We start from the raw sequence: 20,320 nt of genomic DNA, 5'->3' as shown, positions 1-20,320 counted from the left end.
CAATATAGTGATCACGTAGCTCTCGGGAGGGGGTTGAAATCAACTTGAAACATGTTCTTGGGATCTGTCCAATAATTTATTGTGTAGGTGTTTGGTGAGAGGATGATCTAAGCTTGGGTTGTAGCTTATGATTCACAAGGTTTTTATTCAATATGGGTCGTTTGGAGTCACTTGGTTTGATGGTTTGTTGTTGTATGATGTTTTTAGTCAACTTAACTTGACCTTAAGTAATAACCAGCTGGGTTGAAGAACCTGTGTTCATGGGAGTATAAACACAGTGATCTGGGTGTTCAAATACATGACCAACAAAATCTACAGGCAGAATGGTATAATTTATTGCTTGGAAGACTGAATACAAAAGCAAGGAGGTTATGCTTCAGTTGCACTGAGCATTGGTGAGACTGGAGTACTTTATGCAGCGATCGTCTTATTATGTAAGAAAGGATGTTAATGCTTTGCATCAGTTTACAGGTTTAGAGAAGATTTAATTTACTAACACTTGGAATGGATGGTTATCTTATGAGGAAAGGCTGGATGGACTAGGCTCATCTTCTCTTGTGTTTAGAAGAGATTTGAACATGTCTTTGCAAGGTGGTTGTGCAAAGGAAGTTTCCTTTCGAGGGAGAATTAAGAAGAGAAGCATAAAGTGAGGCATCCTCCACTTAAGATGGTGATAAGATTATTTTTTTCTCTCTGAGAGTGGCAGTCTTTGAAACTTTTCCTCGAAGGATAGTGGAAGCAGAGACTTGGAATACTTTCAAAGCAGAAGTGAAGAGATACTTAATAAACAAGGGAGTAAAATTATTGGTTGAAAATCAGGATGTAAAGTTGAGGATATAATCATATCACTCTGATCTCATTAAATAGCAGACCCGGCTTAAGTGGCCGAGTATCCTCTCTTGCTGTTAATCAATACATATAATGTGGGTTGACATGGTTTAGCCGGGTATATAGAGATGTTGAAGGAAAGGGACACAAATTCCATGCACCCAGTATATAATTTAGTCATTAAAAAGGGGTTCTGCAATTCACTTAGATCAGCTCCTCTGAGTGAACATTGTGTAGCATATAACAAGATAACCACTGTCCAGGGGAGTATGTGTAAAAGAATTACCAAATGACTTGGAACAAAAAGCCTCCTGAATAATGTTCTTTTGTATTATCGATGAGTTTTGTGCTCCTGATTATAGTACGCCACCTAATATCCGTCAACAAGAATAATTTTATCAAATAGTGGAGAAGCCAGTGCCATAGAATTGAATTGCTGAACAATTGCAACATGAATACCGTTGAACATCTAAGAACAATTAAAATGCCAACCAAGGAAAGCTTCTCATCAGCCTTGGATTGAAAAATTATTTCCGATATGTACTGCATTTTGAGTTTAATCATCTCCAGGTATCTGAACACTGAAACCAGAACCTGTATTTCATAATCACAGCAATGGCTGAAATCATTAAACAGACCATCCATAAAATTGTGCACAGTTTCACTGAAAAAAATTAAAATCGATGTTCCTGTATATATGTAAGGTTCTGTGATTGTTTCCTAATGTGAAAGTGGATTTGTTCCAATTTTGAGATAAAATTATGCTTAAAAGAATGTAAACATGTATGTTTCATCCTCAAGGTGTAATATTTCAGACCAAGGAGGATGGCACTTTGCCCCCTCATGTCATGTTGAAGATCCGCCAAAATTCCAGTTTTACGGAGAAGACCAATGAGATTCGCAGGGCCTACTGGAGGCCAGGACCCAACACTGGTGGAAGATTCTATTTCCTCTATGGGTTTGTCTGGATTCAAGGTGGGTGTTGAGTGTTTAATATGTCAATAATATTTGAGGAATCTTGTACCTATATTGACTAAGTGTTCATGTTCATTTAAGTAATTCATTATGGACTATACAGTGGCACGCAAAAGTTTGGGCGCCCCGGCCAAAGTTTCTGTTACTGTGAATAGTTAAATGAGTAGAAGATGAACTGATCTTCAAAAGTCATGAAGTTAAAGATGAAACATTCTTTTCAACATTTTAAGCAAGATTAGTGTATTATTTTTGTTTTGTACAATTTTGGAGTGGGGGGGAAATGGAAAGGAGCACCATGCAAAAGTTTGGGCACCCCAAAAGATTTGAGCTTTCAGATAACTTTTACCAAGGTCTCAGACCTTAATTAGCCTGTTAGGGCTATGGCTTGTTCACAGTCATTGTTAGGAAAGGCCAGGTGATGCAAATTTCAAAGCTTCATAAATACCCTGACTCCTCAAACTTTGTCCCAATGATCAGCAGCCATGGGCTCCTCTAAGCAGCTGCCTAGCAGTCTGAAAGCTATAATAAATGATGCCCACAAAACAGGAGAAGACTATAAGAAGATAGCAAAGTGTTTTCAGGTAGCCGTTTCCTCAGTTTGTAATGTAATTAAGAAATGGCAGTTAATAGAAACGGTGGAGCTCAAGTTGAGCTCTGGAAGACCAAGAAAACTGTCCAAGAGAACTGCTCGTAGGATTGCTAGAAAGGCAAATCAGAACCCCTGTTTGACTGCAAAAGACCTTCAGGAAAATTTAGCAGCCTTTGGAATGGTGGTGCGCTGTTCTACTGTGCAGCGACACCTGCACAAATATGATGTTCATGGAAGAGTCGTCAGAAGAAAATCTTTCCTGTATCCTCACCACAAAATTCACCATCAGAAGTTTGCAAAGGAACATCTAAACAAGCCTGATGCATTTTGGAAACAAGTCCTGTGGACTATGAAATTAAAATAGAACATTTTGGCCTCAATGAGCAAAGGTATGTTTGGAGAAAAAAGGGTGCAGAATTTCATGAAGAGAACTCCTCTCCAGCCGTTAAGCACAGGGGTGGATCGATCATGCTTTGGGCTTGTGTTGCAGCCGGTGGCACGAGAAACATTTCACTGGTAGAGGGAAGAATGAATTCAATTAAATACCAGCAAATTCTGGAAGCAAAGATAACACCGTCTGTGGAAAAAAAAAAGTTGAAGATAAAAAGAGGATGCCTTCTACAACAGGATTATTATCTTAAACACACCTCAAAATCTGCAATGGACTACCTCAAGAGCAGCAACTGAAGTTTTTGCCATGGCTCTCGCAATCCCCCAACTTAAAGATCATCAAATATCTGTGGATAGACCACAAAAGAGACCACATGCAAGATAGCCCACGAATCTCAGAGAACTAGAAGCCTTTTGCAAGGAAGAATGGGTGAAAATCCCCCAAACAAGAATTGAAAGACTTTGCTGGCTACAGAAAGTGTTTACAAGCTGTGATATTTGCCAAAGGGAGTGTTACTAAGTATTGACCATGCAAGGTGCCCATTTCGGGCCCTTTTCCTTTTTTTGGTATTTTGAAACTGTAAAAGACAAATAAGAAAGTAATCTTGCTTAAAATATTAAAGAAATGTGTCATCTTTAACTTTATGCCTTTTGGAAATCAGGTCAACTTTTTCTCACTTAGCTATTCACAGTGCACACCCCTGGGTCGCCTCAGGCTCACTCAGCTCGTTCTCGTCTAGGGGGAGCAGCCTTCGGCCCCACCAAACTGGGTAATCAGCTTGTGTGGATGCTGTGTGATGTCCCTGCCTTGCCAAAACACAGACAGAACACTAAATATGATTAAATGATTACAATTTATAAAGATTACTATAACTAAGTGATTAATAACGATACAGTATATATGAAGGAAAAGAAAACAAAGAAAAGGCGCCAAACTTATCAAAGTCCAAACCACTTCGTGCACAACCGTTGGAGCTCAATTACTGAAATCTTCTGGCCACCATTTGATCCCCTCCGAACTCCTCGACTCGCAGCTCAGGACCACCCGAAGTGGTTAACCAAACACATCTATCTTCATCTCCTCTCCTCGGGGTACCTCCTGGCCTCGGACCCCCGCTTGGGGTCCGTTCCTCACCCAGTTTACAGCATCGTGTCCTCTCTCTCGCACCCTCTTGCGCCGATCTCCCCAAAAGCCTGCCAACAATCGCTTACAGACTCAGAAGGAAGAACAACATTAATCCCAATTGGTTAACAAAGGAATACAATTCTCGTTATCAGTAAATTTTAACCCAAACAAGCTTCCAGCACTCTCTCGCACCAAAGAAGCATTCCTAACTTTTAACAAAACAAAGAAGCCATTTTGAATAACATACGCAGTAACAAAGGAAAAGAAGCCCCCTTTACAACAGTAACAGAAATTTTGACCGGGGTGCCCAAACTTTTGCATGCCACTGTATGTAAAAGTACTTTAATTGTATACACATCACGCAATGATGTGATATGTGCATGCCTTGCTTAAACATGAAGTTAGACCCACATTCCCTGAATGTCTTCCATTGAATTAGTTTAATGTTTTGAAATGACAAAATTTAACAGTCCACAGAACATGTGGTGTGGCTTTTTAATCACGAAGTAGCCTGTTCAATTTACGATAGGGAAAAGGAAAAAGGAACTCTTCTTCTACCTTTGATTGAGCTTCCGTCCTTTTCAAACCACAAAACTGTCACTGTTTTATATGTGTAAGCATACTACCATTTATTTGGAATGCTGTTTATGGGCAATTTTTGATATAACTGGGACAATTTTTTTTGCAGAATGTAAATACTTCCACACACTCATTACATTTTCAGTCTATCATTTGTGGCATAATTGTTGTAAAATTGAAAGAAGTGAATGGTGTGCCAGAAAAATTGCCATGCACACAATAATTTGTTCACTATAGTACAGAACATCATCAATATCCTGATTGACAATTGTGTATCATATGCATTACCTGGTTTTCAATCTATTTCTTCTGTGCATTGGAGATACTCTTGGACACCACTGGGCCAGCGTAGTGACACCAAACAACAGGCATTGCCTTATTGATTTCCCTTGTGTCCTCCTTTAACTCTACACTGTTCGTGATTTCCACCATAATCCTTCTCTCAGACTATCCATCCACCATCTTGACCAAGTTTACCTGATTATCTCTGCACCAGCTGCCACTCCCTTCTGCTGGTCTCCCTCACCAGTCATCTTCTCTCACCTTCGGAGACATTTAGTCTTCAAATTGCACTCTCGTAAAGGGAAAGGGCTCTGTGTGCATTTACGTGTGAGATGCTTATTCCACCTCACATGATGTTGTAACCTATATGCCTCGTGTGAAACTGGTACTGGTGATAGGTCATTGTTTGTTTGTGCTTGAGAAATTTTCAATCTTGAATTTTAAAAGATTTCTATGATATGGAGTCTTCAATCACGTAACTTAGATAGTGAGGGCGGTGACTTTGGGTAAGGGGTAAGAGGTTCAGGGGATCTGAAATATAACTTTTCCACTCAGAAGTTGGCTGGAATCTGCAATGCACTGCAAGTGAGAGAAACCGGTATAGTCAAACAAATTAGGAAGCATCCAGACTGGCACTTAAATAGCAGATCCTGGGCCAAGTACTGGTATGTGTAGATAGGTGCTTGAATGTCAGCACAAATGCAATTGGGCTGAAGGGCTTATTCCTTTGACTGAGCACGAGGTGACAATGGCATTTTATTTTGCCATGTCTGTTACTTGGTGAAACTTAGTGAAACTTTGCACTGAACACTCATTGCTATTTTTGCTCACTTTTTATTTACTCCGATCTATTTCCTTTGACCACCCAGCTTTTCATGTTTTCGATTGTATTTCTTCAGTTTGTTCTTTTCTCCCCATTGTTTGGTGTCATCACTTCTCCCATTGAGCCCACTCCTGTTATTTTATTTTCCAGAATACTTGTTGGTCATTCCATATCTTTTCCCATTTTTATTTGTGGGTTTTTGCAATTTCAGTTTTTGTTCTGTTGTCTTACCAGAAGCTGACGTGACCTCTCCTTAATATTAAAAATAAAAATGCTCCAAGTCAGGCAGTGTCTGTGGACAGAGAAAAGGTTTGTGTCAGATACATCAGTGTCCCAGAACTGAACCATTAACTATTTCTATTTGTACAAATCCTGTGAGACCCTTTGAGTATTTCCAGCATTTTCAGATTTTGTTTTAGATTTCCTGCATCTGCATCATTTTTATTTTCCTAACTTCTAAGTTCTAAGTAAATTTATTATCAAAGTACATACATGTCGCCATATGCAACCTAGATTCATTTTCTTGTGGGCAGACTCAGCAAACCTACAGTAGAGTAGCCATAACAGGATTAATGAAAGATCAACTAGAGTGCAGAAGACAACAAATTGTGCAAATGCAAATATATATAAATAACAGTAAATTAAGAGAACATGAAATAATGAGACAAAGAATCTTTGAAAATGAGATCGTTGGTTGCGACAGCATTTCAAAGATGGGGCAAGTGAGTGTGCTTATCCCCTTTTATTCATGAGCCTGATGGTTGAGGGGTAGTTTTTGAACTTGGTAGTGTAAGTCCTGAGGCTCTTGTAACTTCTACCTGATGGCAGCAACAAGAACAGGGCATGGCTTCTGATAATAGATGCTGCTTTCTTACAACAGCGTCTCATATACAAGTGTTCAATGGTTGGGAAGACTTAACCCATGATGTACTGGTCTGAATCCACTACATTTTGTAGGATTTTCCATTCAAAGGCATTGGTGTTTCCATACCAGGCTCTGATGCAGCCAGTCAATATACTCTCCACTACATATCTATAGAAGTTTGTCAATGTTTTTGATGTTGTGCCAAATCTCCACAGATTCCTGAGTCCTCTGACAATATGCCAAATATAACAATATACCAATCTAACAATATATTAAATTTGTAAGTGTTAATATGTGATATATTTGATGTAGACTTAGCTGATACCCAGTATGAGAGCAGTTCTTTAATGAAGCTGAAGTTTAGTATTGTTGGCCATTTGAGCTTGAAACAGCAAATTTTTCTTCATAATGATCATGTACTGTACTTGTAATGGACATATTTGCTGTAGGAATTGCGATCTTAACCCTCTTTCCCATTCCCTCACACCTTGCTTATTATTATCAAATGTACACTTTTTTTCTGTGAGTTTTCCCTCTTATCTTGAATATATGATAACTCTCTTGTCTGGACATATTAAAGTGAAACTGTTTCTTAATGCTTCTGGGAAACTTGCTTTATCTTTGTGCAACTATAAAGCTTTGCATTGTTTCCATATAAGCCAACAATTTTACATCTTGGAGTATTGTGGATAGTTTTGGGCTCCTTATTTTAGAAAGGATATACTGACATTTGAAAGGGTTCAGGGACGCTTCAGGAGAATGAATCCCAGAATTAAAGGGTTACCACCTCTTGGGCTGTATCTCTGGAGTTCAGGAAAATGAGGTGGAATCTCATAGAAATATTCCAAATGTTAAGAGACCTGAACAGATTACATATGGCAAAGTTATTTCCCATGGTAGGGGAGTCTAAGACAAGAGGGCATGACTTTCAGGATTGAAGGACGTCCATTTAAAACAGAGATGAGGAGAAATTACTTTAGTCAGAGGGTGGTAAATCTGTGGAATGTGTTGCCATGAGTGGCTGTGGAGGCCAAGTCATTGGGTGTATTTAAGGCAGAGATTGGTAGTTTCTTGATTAGCCAGATACATAGCTTCTTGCTTGGTAAAGGGTTTAAGGTTATGAGCAGAAGGTGGGAGATGGATTTGGGCAAAAATTCTGCTATTATGGAATGTCAGAATAAACTCTAGGTTTTAATGTTCTAATTCTGCTTCTGTATTATAGTTGAGCATATATTTCACGTAAAATATTCCAATGAACATTCAATCATTTGTATCTACAGTATGCCCTTCATGCAAGTGTCAACTAATATGGAATGATGTTATTTTAAGATTAATGTAGTCTATTTCTTCTATTACAGATATGATGGAACGGGCCATTATCAATACATTTGTGGGTCATGATGTGGTAGAGCCTGGAAACTATGTTCAGATGTTCCCCTACCCCTGCTACACCAGGGATGAGTAAGTATGCATACAATACTTGAGACAATGGAATAATATAAATTAGAATAGTTCAGATGGTTAACTATAATTTGAGCAGTTTTCATGATCGATGTGAAAGGATAGGTAAATAAAAAAATGAAGGGAAAAAAAGCTAGGTGGGTGGGTTCCATCGTTAAGAATACCCCTCCCTCCCATCACCCAGGATTTGCCCTCTTCTCATTGCTACCATCAGGAAGAAGGTACAAAGGTACACACTCAACGATTCGGGAACAGCTTCTTCCCCCTCTGCCATCTGATTTCAGAATGGGCATTAAAAAATTCTGAATGAGTTAATTATTTTGCTCTTTGTGAGTTTTCTGCATATAATTAATACTTTTTGAAAATCTTGTTCAAAGCCAATGCTTTTTGAGGGAAGTATTTGCTCTACTTATGTGGATGACTTTAAGATATAGGAGCAGAAGTAGGCCATTATACAAGAGAGTTTTTTTAAATAAATACCGAGTTGTAAGGAAGGGCTCAATAGTCTGTTCACAGTCTATGATGTGAGTTGCATTTCTTCACTGACCTTCCAGTTAAGTGTGTTGCAACTTTTTGGAAATGCAAGAAGATCAAAGAAGCAAAAACAAACTGCTGGAGGAACTCAGCAAGTCAGATAGAATCTGTGGAGACAAAGGGATGGTCACATAAAGAACTGGACAAATAGTTTATCTCACCAACCAAAGAGAGTTGAGGATGAAGGACAAAATAGTGTGAGATGCAGTTTAGAAGAAAGAAAAATAAAAACAATGAAAGGAAAATCAGAATAAGATTAGAGGAGGGTTTTTTTTCCTTGTTTTGAATCTGATGGACCTCTGGGAAATACTTACCACCTTCTGGAGTGAGATTACTGTTTCTTTCCTGAACATTCACAATGGTATGCCATTTTCTGACATAAACCTCTCATTAACAGGATGTTAACACAGTGGTTAAGTAGTATTTACAACAGATATGAGTCAAGTTCTGGGGGATGTTGACAATTAGATCATGATTTTCTAACACTAAATGCTGAGTGGCACAAAACCCCAGAATCTTGTGATGTTTTACAGTGCCTGCATATCTATCCTCACTGCACAGGTGAAGTTGTTTCATGAGCTTGAATTAGACTTTTGCAGAGATCAGAAGCAAAAACTTGGTTAATGCCAATGATTTCTACAGAGAGCACAACAAGTTAGTTTTGGCAGCTCAGCTGATTAAGAATCTGGTTTAGTATCACTGGCATATGTAGTGAAATTTGTTGCTTTGTGGCAGCAGTACATTGTAACCCACATTAATAATAAACCATAAATTACAATAAGAAATATATATAGTTGACTTAAGTAATGCAAAACTAGAGGGAAAAAATGGTGCAGTATTGTTCGATGGTTCGTTATCCATTCAGAAATCTGATGGCAGAGGAGAAGATGCTGTTCCTGAAATGTTGAGTGTGCGTCTTCTGGCTCCTATACCGTCTCCTCAAAAGTAGCAATGAGAAGAGGGCAGGTTCAGGGAGATGGGGGTCCTGAATGATGGATGCCGCCTGTTCAAGGCATCACCTTTCGAAGGTGTCCTCAATGCTGGGAAAGCTAGTGCCCAAGATGGAGCTGGCTGAGTTTACAACTTTCAAGCAGTTTTTTCCAATTCTGTGCAGTGGCCCCTTCATACCAGACGGTGATGCATGTAGAGAGGAGTTGTTTCTTTCAGTTTCTTCTAAGATGTGATATTTCTGATGGAAAGACTAGAGGAGGGAATTCTTCCTGGCTTTGAGCTCCTGATTATAAATATCTCTTGGAACCAAGTTGAGAAAACCTCATGTAGGGAATTTTTTTTACCTTAATTCAATTTCATCTATCATTGAAACCTCCTAACGGTACAATTTAAATAAACCGCACAGCATGTGAGACCCCAAAGGACAATTTTAAGCTGTATCATCATGCAGTGAATCCAATTGCTAATCGTAATTACAACTCTGTCTTCATTCAGGCAAGTGAGTCTTGCCTATGCCCTATCTGAGTGATTGTCTAATTTAGATATATAGCACTGTCAGGATGTGCAATCTGGTGTAAAATAAGAGTGAGTGGATTTAAAAGTAATCATTTGAGAAGGGCACACGGAAGACAGTTCTGCTCTTTCATCTGAAAGAAAGCCCAGCTGTGGTTGGGGAGAGTTGGAAGGCTGATAGCCTGCTAATAGTATATCAACTGTAGGTCACAATTAAGTAAACTATTTGCCCCTCCCAACTTTCAAGTCATTGGCAGATGCAGTAATGTGAATTTTTATCAGATTCATTAAAATAGCCTGTTACTCTCCTTATAATTCTGAAATATTTGTTGCTTCTACATGTTGGTAGATACAATATACAAAAGGATATAGTGAGTAATGTCTGTAGTGTTTGTTTACCTATCAAAATTATGAAGTCTAGAATCAGCTTTAATATTTCTGGCATATGTTGTGAAATTCGTTTTATGGCAGCAGTATGTGTGTGGAAAAAAAAGCTATAAATTACTATAAGAAATATAAATAAACCATTACAAGAAAAAAGCTTGTGAACCCTTTGCAATTATCTGGTTTTCTGCATTAATTACTCATAAAATGTGGTCTGATCTTCATCTGAGACACAATAATGGACAAACACAATCTGCCTAAACTAATAACACATGAACAATTATACTACTTCTCGTTAATGCAGTGTACACTATTTGAACAATCATATTCTAGTTTCATAAAAGTATGTGAACCTCTGGGGTAATGCCTTCTACAAAAGCTAGTTGGAGTCAGGTGTTCCAATCAATGAGATGAGGTTAGAGGTGTGAGTTGTAGGGGTGGCTTGCCCAATAAAAGAGACACACAAAGTTAGGTTATTGACAGAGCCTGCTCTTCTCAAGAAAGAACTTGCCATGATTAAAGTTCTATGCCATGATTAAAACAACTTTCAGAGGACCTTAACAGGAGAATTGTAGGGATGCATGAAGCTGGAAAAGGCCACAGAAGCATTTCTAAAGATCCAAGTGTTCACCAGTCTACAGTAAGAGAAATAGTCTACAAATGGAGGAAGTTCAGTACTGTTGCTACTTTCCAGAAGAGTGGGTGAATTGCAGATATCACACCAAATGCACAATGTGCAATGCAGAAGGAAGTGAAAAAAAAAATGAAGCATAATAGCAGAAGACCTGCAGAAATCTCAAGAACTTGCTGAAGTCTCTGTTCATGTGCCCACCATAAGAAAAACACTGAACAAGGATGGTGTTCATGGAAGGACACCATGGAGGAAACCACTGCTCTTCAAAAAAAAACATTGCTACGTGTCTCAAGTTTACCTAGACGACCTTGATGTTCCATAGTGCTTCTGAGACAGTGCTTTGTGGACAGATGAGACAAAAGTTGAGCTTTTTGGTAGAAATGGACAATGCTATGTCTGGAGGGAAAAGAGCACTGCACATCAACACCAAAACTTCACAATAACTGTGAAGTATGGTTGAAGGAGCATCATGGCTTGGGCTCCTTTGCTGCCTCAGGGCCTGGACAGCTTGCATTCATTGAGGGAACAATGAATTCCAAGCTGTATCAAGACATTTTACAGGAGAATGTCACAGTAGCGATCCATCACCTGACGCTTGATAGAAGTTGCATGATGAAACAAGGCAATGATCCAAAACCCAACAGTAAATTAACAACAGAATGAATTGAACTGAATTGACCATTTCTTATATCCTTCACATACACGAGGAGTAAAAATCTTCAATTTACGTCTCTGTCTTGAAACCACTGTTGAATGGTTTAAAAGGAAGACTATTTCCACTTTCGAACGACCAATTTAGAGTGCAGATCTTAACCCAATTGAGATAATGTGACATGACCTTATGAGGGCTATTCATGCAAGATATCCCTTGCATATTGATGAACTGAAGCAGTCTTGTATGAAAGAATGGTCTAAAATTCCTCCTCGGCTTTGTGCAAGTCTGATCAGCAGCTAGGGGAAATGTTTGCTGGAGGTTATAGCTGCTAAAGTAGTTTCTACCAGCTATTAAGTACAAGGTTTCAAATTCTTTTTCTGGGCTGGGCTGTGACTGATTAAACAATGTGTTCAATAAAGACATGAAAGGTACAATTGTTTGTGTGTTATTACTTTAGGCAAATTGTGTTTGTGTATTATTGTTACTTGGATGATCAAACTGCATTTTATGAGTAATTAATGCAGAAAAACCAGGCAATTGCAAAGGGTTCACAAACTTGCATCTGTGTGTGTGTGTATGTATATAGAGCATTTGGAGGACACACCATAGTCAACCATTTACTGATTATGTCCTCTCACATAGTGATGAAACGGTTGCAAGTAAATTGCCAAGATCGGAGATCAACTCTACCCAAATATATATAATATATAAAGTATGTGTGTGTATATATATTTAAACAAGTAGTACAAAGAGATTTTTAAAAAAATAGTGAAGTAGTGTATATGGGTTCACTGTCCATTCAGAAATCTGATTGCAGAGGGGAGGAAGCTGTTCCTAAGACATTCAATGTGTGACTTACCATGGAGAAAATGTACTGAAGATTCAAAGATTGCTTCCATGGATGGCATGTTTAATATTTGAGCAGAGATTGGTTAGATTGGGACTATAATCTTGACAGTTCAGAAGACTGAGAGGTCTCTTTGAAACTTACAATATTCTTACAGTGCTTGGCAGGCGAGATGCAGGGAGGATGTAACCCTAGGTTCAGGTGCCTATGGTTTTAGATTAAGCTTTGGGTGCCACATAGGAGATTGGTGAGTAAAATCAGAGCTCATGGCATTGGGGGCAGGGTTTCAACATGGATAAAAAACTGGTTGGCAGATAGAAAGCAAAGGGTAGCAGTGAATGGGTGTTTCTCGGACTGGCTGGAGGTGACTAGTGGGGTACCACAGGGCTCTGTATTGGGACCACAGCTCTTTACGATTTATGTCAATGATTTAGATGAGGGCATTGAAAACTATATCAGCAAGTTTGCTGACGATACTAAACTGGGTGGCAGTGTGACATGCGAAGAGGACGTTAGGAGAATACAGGGAGACTTGGATAGGCTGGGTGAGTGGGCAGATACTTGGCAGATGTCATTCAATGTGAATAAATGTGAAGTTATCCACTTTGGAAGTAGGAACAAGAGGGCAGAGTATTGTCTGAACGGTGTCGAGTTAGGTAAGGGAGAAATGCAAAGAGACCTAGGAGTCCTAGTTCACCAGTCAATGAAGGTGAATGAGCAAGTGCAACAGGCAGTGAAGAGGGCAAATGGAATGTTGGCCTTTGTTACAAGGGGAATTGAATACAAGAGCAAAGATGTTCTTTTGTATTTGTACAGGGCCCTGGTGAGACCACACCTGGAATATTGTGTACAGTTTTGGTCTCCAGGTTTAAGGAAGGACATTCTGGCAGTTGAGGAAGTGCAGCGTAGATTCACTAGGTTGATTCCTGGGATGGCAGGGCTGTCTTACGCAGAGAGATTGGAGAGATTGGGCTTGTACACGCTGGAATTGAGGAGATTGAGAGGGGATCTGATTGAAACGTTTAAAATAATTAAAGGATTTGATAGGATTGAGGCAGGAAATATGTTCCAGGTGTTGGGAGAGTCCAGTACCAGAGGGCATGGATTGAGAATAAGAGGTCAGTTATTTAAAACAGAGTTGAGGAAGAGCTTCTTCTCCCAGAGAGTTGTGCAGGTGTGGAATGCACTACCTCGGAAGACGGTGGAGGCCAATTCTCTGGATGCTTTCAAGAAGGAGCTAGATAGATATCTGATGGATAGGGGAATCAAGGGATATGGGGACAAGGCAGGGACTGGGTATTGATAGTGAATGATCAGCCATGATCTCAGAATGGCGGTGCAGACTCGAGGGGCCGAATGGTCTACTTCTGCACCTATTGTCTATTGTCTATTGTCTTAGGAGGCAGAGGAGGAGGAGGACAAGATAATACACCTTGGGAATTCTTTACCCCAGAGAACTGTGGAAGCTTGGACACTGTGTCCATTCAAACAAAGATTTTTAATATACAGCTGATATTCTATTAGCAGGCTATCAACCTTCCAACTTTCCACAGTCACAGCTGGGCTTTCTTTCAGATGAAAGAACAGAACTGTCTTCCCTCTGCCCCCACCCAGATTATTACTTTTAAATCCACTCGCTTTTATTTTACAGCACATTGCGCATCCTGACAGTGCTATATTTCTAAATTAGACATTCACTCAGTGGAAAGGAATCGAGGAATATGGGAGTAGTGGTGGAGTATAATGATAAGGTTGAATATTAGTCATGGTCTTGATCAATGGTGAAGAAGGCTATGAAGGCAAGATGCCCGGCGCCTCCTCTCCAATGTTATGTACAAATATTGATTGACAATTTTCGTTCTGCTCATTAAAAACCTGTCACAACTTTTGTTTTGCAATGGTTGTCAAATGAAAAAGATTGTGTTCCCTTTTTCTCCAGCTTTCTGTTTGTGATTGAGCACATGATGCCGCTCTGCATGGTTATATCGTGGGTGTACTCGGTGGCCATGATGATTCAGCACATTGTTGCTGAGAAAGAACACAGGCTGAAAGAGGTGAGGCTTGATGACAATCAGGTGAAAATCTTTTATTGATTACTCTTGAGGAGTACTTATTGATTACTTCTGAACTTACTCAATGGACTACAACATCACACCAGACCTTTCCTCTCAAAAGGAATTTGGGATTGATTTAAAATGAGCGCTTAGAAAAAGTACAATTTATTACGCATACCTCATACAATAGCTCTATAACAGACAATTTCTAACTGTTCACTATTAAATCTAACTTTTAGGATGGTTAATATCAGACACTCGATAATGCCAAATGCATTGGGAGAATACCAGCCAAAGAAAAGTATTGCAAATATAGTATCTCCTCAAAGCACTGGAAGCAATCCGGCAATCCTTCTATTTCCCTGGAGGAACAAGCAAATCAATGACAGCATCTTCTCCTGGGCCAGTACGTTATGATACATTCAGCCCACTTCATTGGGCAGACTGTGTCTGACTTACACCAGGCTCCTGAAAATAAACCCCCATTTCAGGCTCTGTCGTGGATAGGAATTATGAAGTAAGCAGAAACAAACCAGTTCGAGAATGTGACCAGAGTCTCCCTCAAGTAATGCATTTCTACCATTGCCTCCTGGGAGTGGAAATGAGGAATTCAGAGTGGAAGTAAGAGCTTCAAGTCCATGTATTCATTCTACATAAAAGCCCAGCATGATTGGTGGAAAGATTGTAACACCTCACCAATGGCCCCTTTCCCATCCCGCACCATCTGTGGAAGAGTGTACATCTGGCTTCAACAGCCACTTCAGAACCCTCAAAATTGCAGTGGAACCAAGTATTACTCTATCCAAGTGCACTGCCTGAGAATACACTGTATTTGACTTGAATTTTACATTCTTGCTATTTTGCACCAACGTTTACCCCCAATACTTTTTTTGCTCAGAGCTGTGTACAACTGGGCAACTTACAGATTAGAAACAAGAAGTTCTTCACTCCTGAAGCTTTTGCTGATGCTTCGTCAAATTAATATTTGATTCAAGGGTTCATACTGTATAAAGTACATTTTAAATTGGCTTTAAATGATATCTGTAATCATTTTTAAGTCAAACACACATAGAAATTAGGAGCAGAAGTAGGTTTCTTGATATTTTGTGCTTGCTTGACCATGCAATAAGATCACGGTTGGTCAAATGCTCTAAATTTTAATATGCTTTGTTAAAGATTTACACTTATTCAATTTGTTCCGAAGTCATCACCCATATATTTTGCCCCGATCAGTCAAATTCATCTTTTTCCTGTTCTTCTCGATGAGTTTGAACCAAGGGGTGGAGGTGGGAATATTTTCAACCTTTCGAGTCAGGATGCTGCATCAAGACTTGAAGTATCAACTACCCCTCTGCCTCCACAGATGCTGCCTGATTGGCTGTGGTTTGTTCTTTTGCACAAGATCGCAAAACCCTTGATGTCTACTTGCCCAGACATCCATTCATCACTTCTCTTAGTAAATCTTGAGATTCCAGTTGCATTCTCTGCCAAAGGAAACAGTAGAATCTGCCTCATTGAATTTATTTAAGATACAGTTAGATTTCACATAATAGGGAAATTAAGGGCTGTAGAGAAAAGGCAGGTAGGTGGAGTTGAGTTCATGACCACATCAGCTGTGATCCTATTGATTGATAGAGCAGGCTATTGCTACTCCTATTTCTTACAATGTTGTACTGTTGTAACACTCCTTGACACTCCCACGATTACCTGTCCATCTGTTTTTTTCCCTCTGCTGCTACTGTTAGGCCAAATAAAAATTAGAAGGCAACATCTCATTAGAAACAACTTAGAAAATGTGCAATTCGGGTGGTTGATGGTTGGGTTGAGTTGTTCTCTGGTCTTGGCAATTTACTTGAAAACGTTTTGTCAGCATATGAGGAGACATTACCAGTGTGCTGTTAATTGTGGTGTGTCCTCCGAAAGCTTGGCAACTGATTGTTTGTCATTTCGGAAACTCGATTGTGACTTGAGTAGGAAATCCTGTCGCTGATTGGTTGTGTGGCGAACTTCATGCACTGTGGTCTGGAATTTTGCCCTTGTAGGCTCATAAGCATATAGAGCTGAATCCTATTTATGAGCTAACACGAGCAAAGTTCTAGACCACAATGCATGGAGTATATAACACAACCAATCAGCGATGAGATTTAATCCTTAAGTCACAATTGACTTTCTGAAATGACAACCAATCAGCCGATTGCTGTATATAAAGGCCAAGCATTTGGAGGACGCAGCACAATTAACAGTGCACCAATGATGTCTCTTCATATTGTGAAGTGTTTGCAAGTAAATTGCCAAGATCGTAGAACAATTCAACCAACACCATCTCATATTCAGTTTGGCTAACTTACAGCCCAGTAATGGGAACAGCGAATTTTCCACTTTCAGGTAAACCACTCCCCTGGTGTTGTCACAAAGACCCAGCTGCCACATGAGTTTGTTCACCTTTCCTGTTCTCTTGCCCCCATCGCCTTCCTTACGGTTCCATCTGGCCATTGTAAACTATTCACACCCCACCCTCTCAATCTCTTGCCTATCACCTACCTGCCTGATTCTCCTTTGAACTCAGGTCTGATGCAGGGTCCTGACTCAAAATGTCTACCTTCATTTGTTTTTCATTTTCAATTGCTGCTTGACCCATTGAGTTCCTTCAGTGTTCTTTGCTTTTTTTTTAAACCATCAGCGTGTGTGCTACTAATTTTCAACTTCAGCCTTCAGCCAAATCGAGGCAACATGGCACTCCCCAATCCTTAAACTGCACTATTCCCTCTTAAACTTCTAACTAATACATCTGATCCGACAACTTAGATGTCATAACAGAAGGAATGATAATGAACTCCACTGTTGATGTCTCTCTTTGGTTCTTCATTCCTTGCTGGCCCTTATCCCATCTTGGGTTCTATTCCTGAACCAAATACACTTCACCATGTCACAGTGTGTTATTTTATCTAGGGATGGCAGGAAGCAGTACAAATTTGTTCTTCACTTTTGCTACAAACTCTTCCCAATGCTACTATTAAACCTGCTCTCATTGCCTTCACTGAAGCTGGCCAGTGGTGTAGTAGCATCTGCACCGCACTTTGAGACAAGTGTTCCCGGGTTCGAATCTGGCCGGCTCCTTGCACGCTTTCCATTGGCACTGGGTTGAGCACTGAGCTGGTAACTTGCCTTATTTTTAAAAAAGTACAGACAAATGCTAAAGAAATGATCATTTCTATTAATATCTATATATCTAAGACCTTTGCACAGTAGTGTATTTGTCAATGTGGAGCGGAGTGCAAATTTGTAAATCTGTCGGGAGCCGAGGATGCTGGGAATGGTGAGGATAGAGCAGTGCGGGAGGGGTGTAGGACAGGTGGCAGAGAATGAGTGCTGGGGCGGGAGTTGCAAGGGTGTAGATAAAATCAAGGTCATTTGATTCCAAACAATTAGTTTATTGATCATTACAGAGTCTCTCTGGTGCTTCCCGCTCTCTACCCTTCCCCCTTTTCCCAACCAGGATTCACCTGTCCATACTCCTTTCTCACTCTCATTTCACAACACTCAAGTTCAGAATCGGGTTTATCATCACCCTCGCATGTCAGGAAATTTGATTTTTTGTTTGTGGCAGCGGTATAGCGTAATACATAAAATTACTGCAATACTGTGCAAATGTCTAAGGCAAGCTAGCTATGTACTTTGTGCTGAAGACTTTTACACAGTTATTCCGTGTGTGTGTGTGTTTGTTTTACACCAGTTATCTGAAATCTGTGTCACTTGGTTCCTGGCACTTCTGCTAAGTTTATCCCTGTGCACTGTATCGTGCCCCTTCATTCCTTTCTAGCATTTGCCATTTTCTTATAAAAGTAACCTTCAACCAGTACTGAGAGCCCCTGCTGTGTATTGGGAAAATTTACTGCTTGGTGTATACGTTAGAGTAGAAATGGAGTAGGTCATAGGATGTCTGTTTGTGAGGTATGCAAAGATACTGAAAGTGGAAACAAAAAAAGAAACCAAGATGCAGAGAGGCTTGTTGTAAAATCTTGAACACAAGAAACATATCTGTGAGCCATTTGGGCTAAATCAAGAAAGTCACAGAATTAAAAAGTGGGCCTCAGCGTAGACACACTTAGAGCTGCAGAGTCATGTATGCTTAATTATCATTTAATATCATGGGACATTTATTCATTTTTAAAATCTTTACTTCAATAACTAGTTTACTACACAATGATAGCTATTAAAACAAACTATTTTATTAATAAACATTATCTCAGTTTAATGTTGACAATGCCATTACTGAAAAACATAGTCCCTGTAATCAACATGGAATGGTTCATTTAGTTTAATCATCGGAAATTTGCTTTAAATAGACATACAAATTAACAATGAAAAAGCATATTTTCTGCAAGTGAGAGCCTTGTAGTCATGCTCTGCAGAACTGATGTGCTGCACATTAAAAATTGAATCATTAGTTTAAAAGCATATGCAATCTCTACCTGAGATATAACAGCAAATTACAATGGGTACAACATACTATCATAATGAACCTGAAATATTAAATTAAATGATACAATTCAAAAGTATTATGGTAATAACAACATTTTAGTAGTATATACTGAAAGGGAGTTAAACTTTAAATTCAAGCATTATGAGTTAATTCATTCTTAGCTACAGATACAGACTTGTATCATTCTTCCTACAGTAGTGCACTAGTCCAGAAGATTTGTGTTTCTCTTCATACTGAGTCAACCAGCCTACATCTGTATGCCAGCTAGATATATAAATTAACTCCAAGGAAATATAAATGATGTTCATTGCAAGTTGCACTGTATTGGTTAGTATCTGCACAAAATGGAAAATATACTTGAAATGTTGTTTAATTTTTCAGTAACTTCTTGATAGATTCCTGGTTAGTTAGGTGATGAAGGGATAAGGAGGGCAGGCAAAAGATTGGGGCTGAGAGGGGAAATGGATGAGTCATGATGAAATGGTGGAGTAGACTTGTTAGGCCAAGTGGCCTAATTCTGCACCTGCATCATATGGTCTATTATTATTTTTGGTGGTGGTGTAGCGAAATTAATGTGTTATTAATACATCAAAATGTAGATCTGCCACCATCATCCAGCTATCTCACAACACGCTCTCCATCAACTGCAAATCAAAGTGACATATGTTCTGCCTTGAATATGTTCCTTAACAAGAGGTAGGGAAGAGGTTATTTTTATAATTCGGTTTGGTCTGGGTTTCTTTCTTTCTCCACACCTCCACATCCCCCACCACTATATCATCCCTTTGTACTCATCTTTAGCCCAGAGGGAGTACATGAAATATCTCTGTCTTCCATGCTGCATTATGAACTTACTGGGAGAACAATCTTTTTAGGGTAAATACGAGGAAGTCTGCAGATGCTGGGAATCCAAAGCAAACCTCTTTATTGATTTACTATATTCTACTGTCGCAACTGGATTAGTCATAGACTAAGTTATGCCCTACTCTCTCACTTCTAGAGAATTTAAGTCATAGGTCATAGAGGTACACAGCAAAGTGGAGACTTTTCTTCTCTGTGCCAACTTATTGAATGTGCTTACCAATAGTTATAAGCTTTGTCCTTTTTCATGCTGGTAATAAATTTCAGGATTTGTGGTACGCTACCAATAGGTTATTTGGAGGGCAGCAGACTAGGAAATATATTTGCTTTAATGTAAGCAGAACCACACAGAAAGTACAATTCTATAATAACACACCAGGGCCAGTCAGCCCATCTGGTCTGAACTGGTATTCAGCAGAGCAATTCCACCAGTCTTTTTCCCCCAGTCATGCTTGTCCTATGTAGCATACTAACATCACTTTTAGG

The 20,320-nt window shown here is 39.4% G+C and overlaps 1 protein-coding gene across 3 annotated transcripts in view; it reads left to right on the top strand.

Moving 5' to 3' along the window:
* Window positions 1-20,320, top strand: part of abca2 (ATP-binding cassette, sub-family A (ABC1), member 2) — a 532,256-nt gene that overhangs the window by 357,427 nt on the left and 154,509 nt on the right. For all 3 annotated transcript variants that reach the window (XM_059994306.1, XM_059994305.1, XM_059994307.1), the window contains 3 exons: window positions 1,630-1,803; window positions 7,816-7,918; window positions 14,376-14,490. In XM_059994306.1, coding sequence (XP_059850289.1) covers window positions 1,630-1,803; window positions 7,816-7,918; window positions 14,376-14,490 — 392 coding nt within the window. The remainder of the gene's footprint in view (window positions 1-1,629; window positions 1,804-7,815; window positions 7,919-14,375; window positions 14,491-20,320) is intronic.

Source organism: Hypanus sabinus, chromosome 18, assembly GCF_030144855.1.
Source record: "Hypanus sabinus isolate sHypSab1 chromosome 18, sHypSab1.hap1, whole genome shotgun sequence".
NCBI lineage: Eukaryota > Metazoa > Chordata > Chondrichthyes > Myliobatiformes > Dasyatidae > Hypanus > Hypanus sabinus.
The sequence above is the reverse complement of the archived record's forward strand: the minus strand, read 5'-3'. Positions and strand labels throughout refer to the sequence as shown.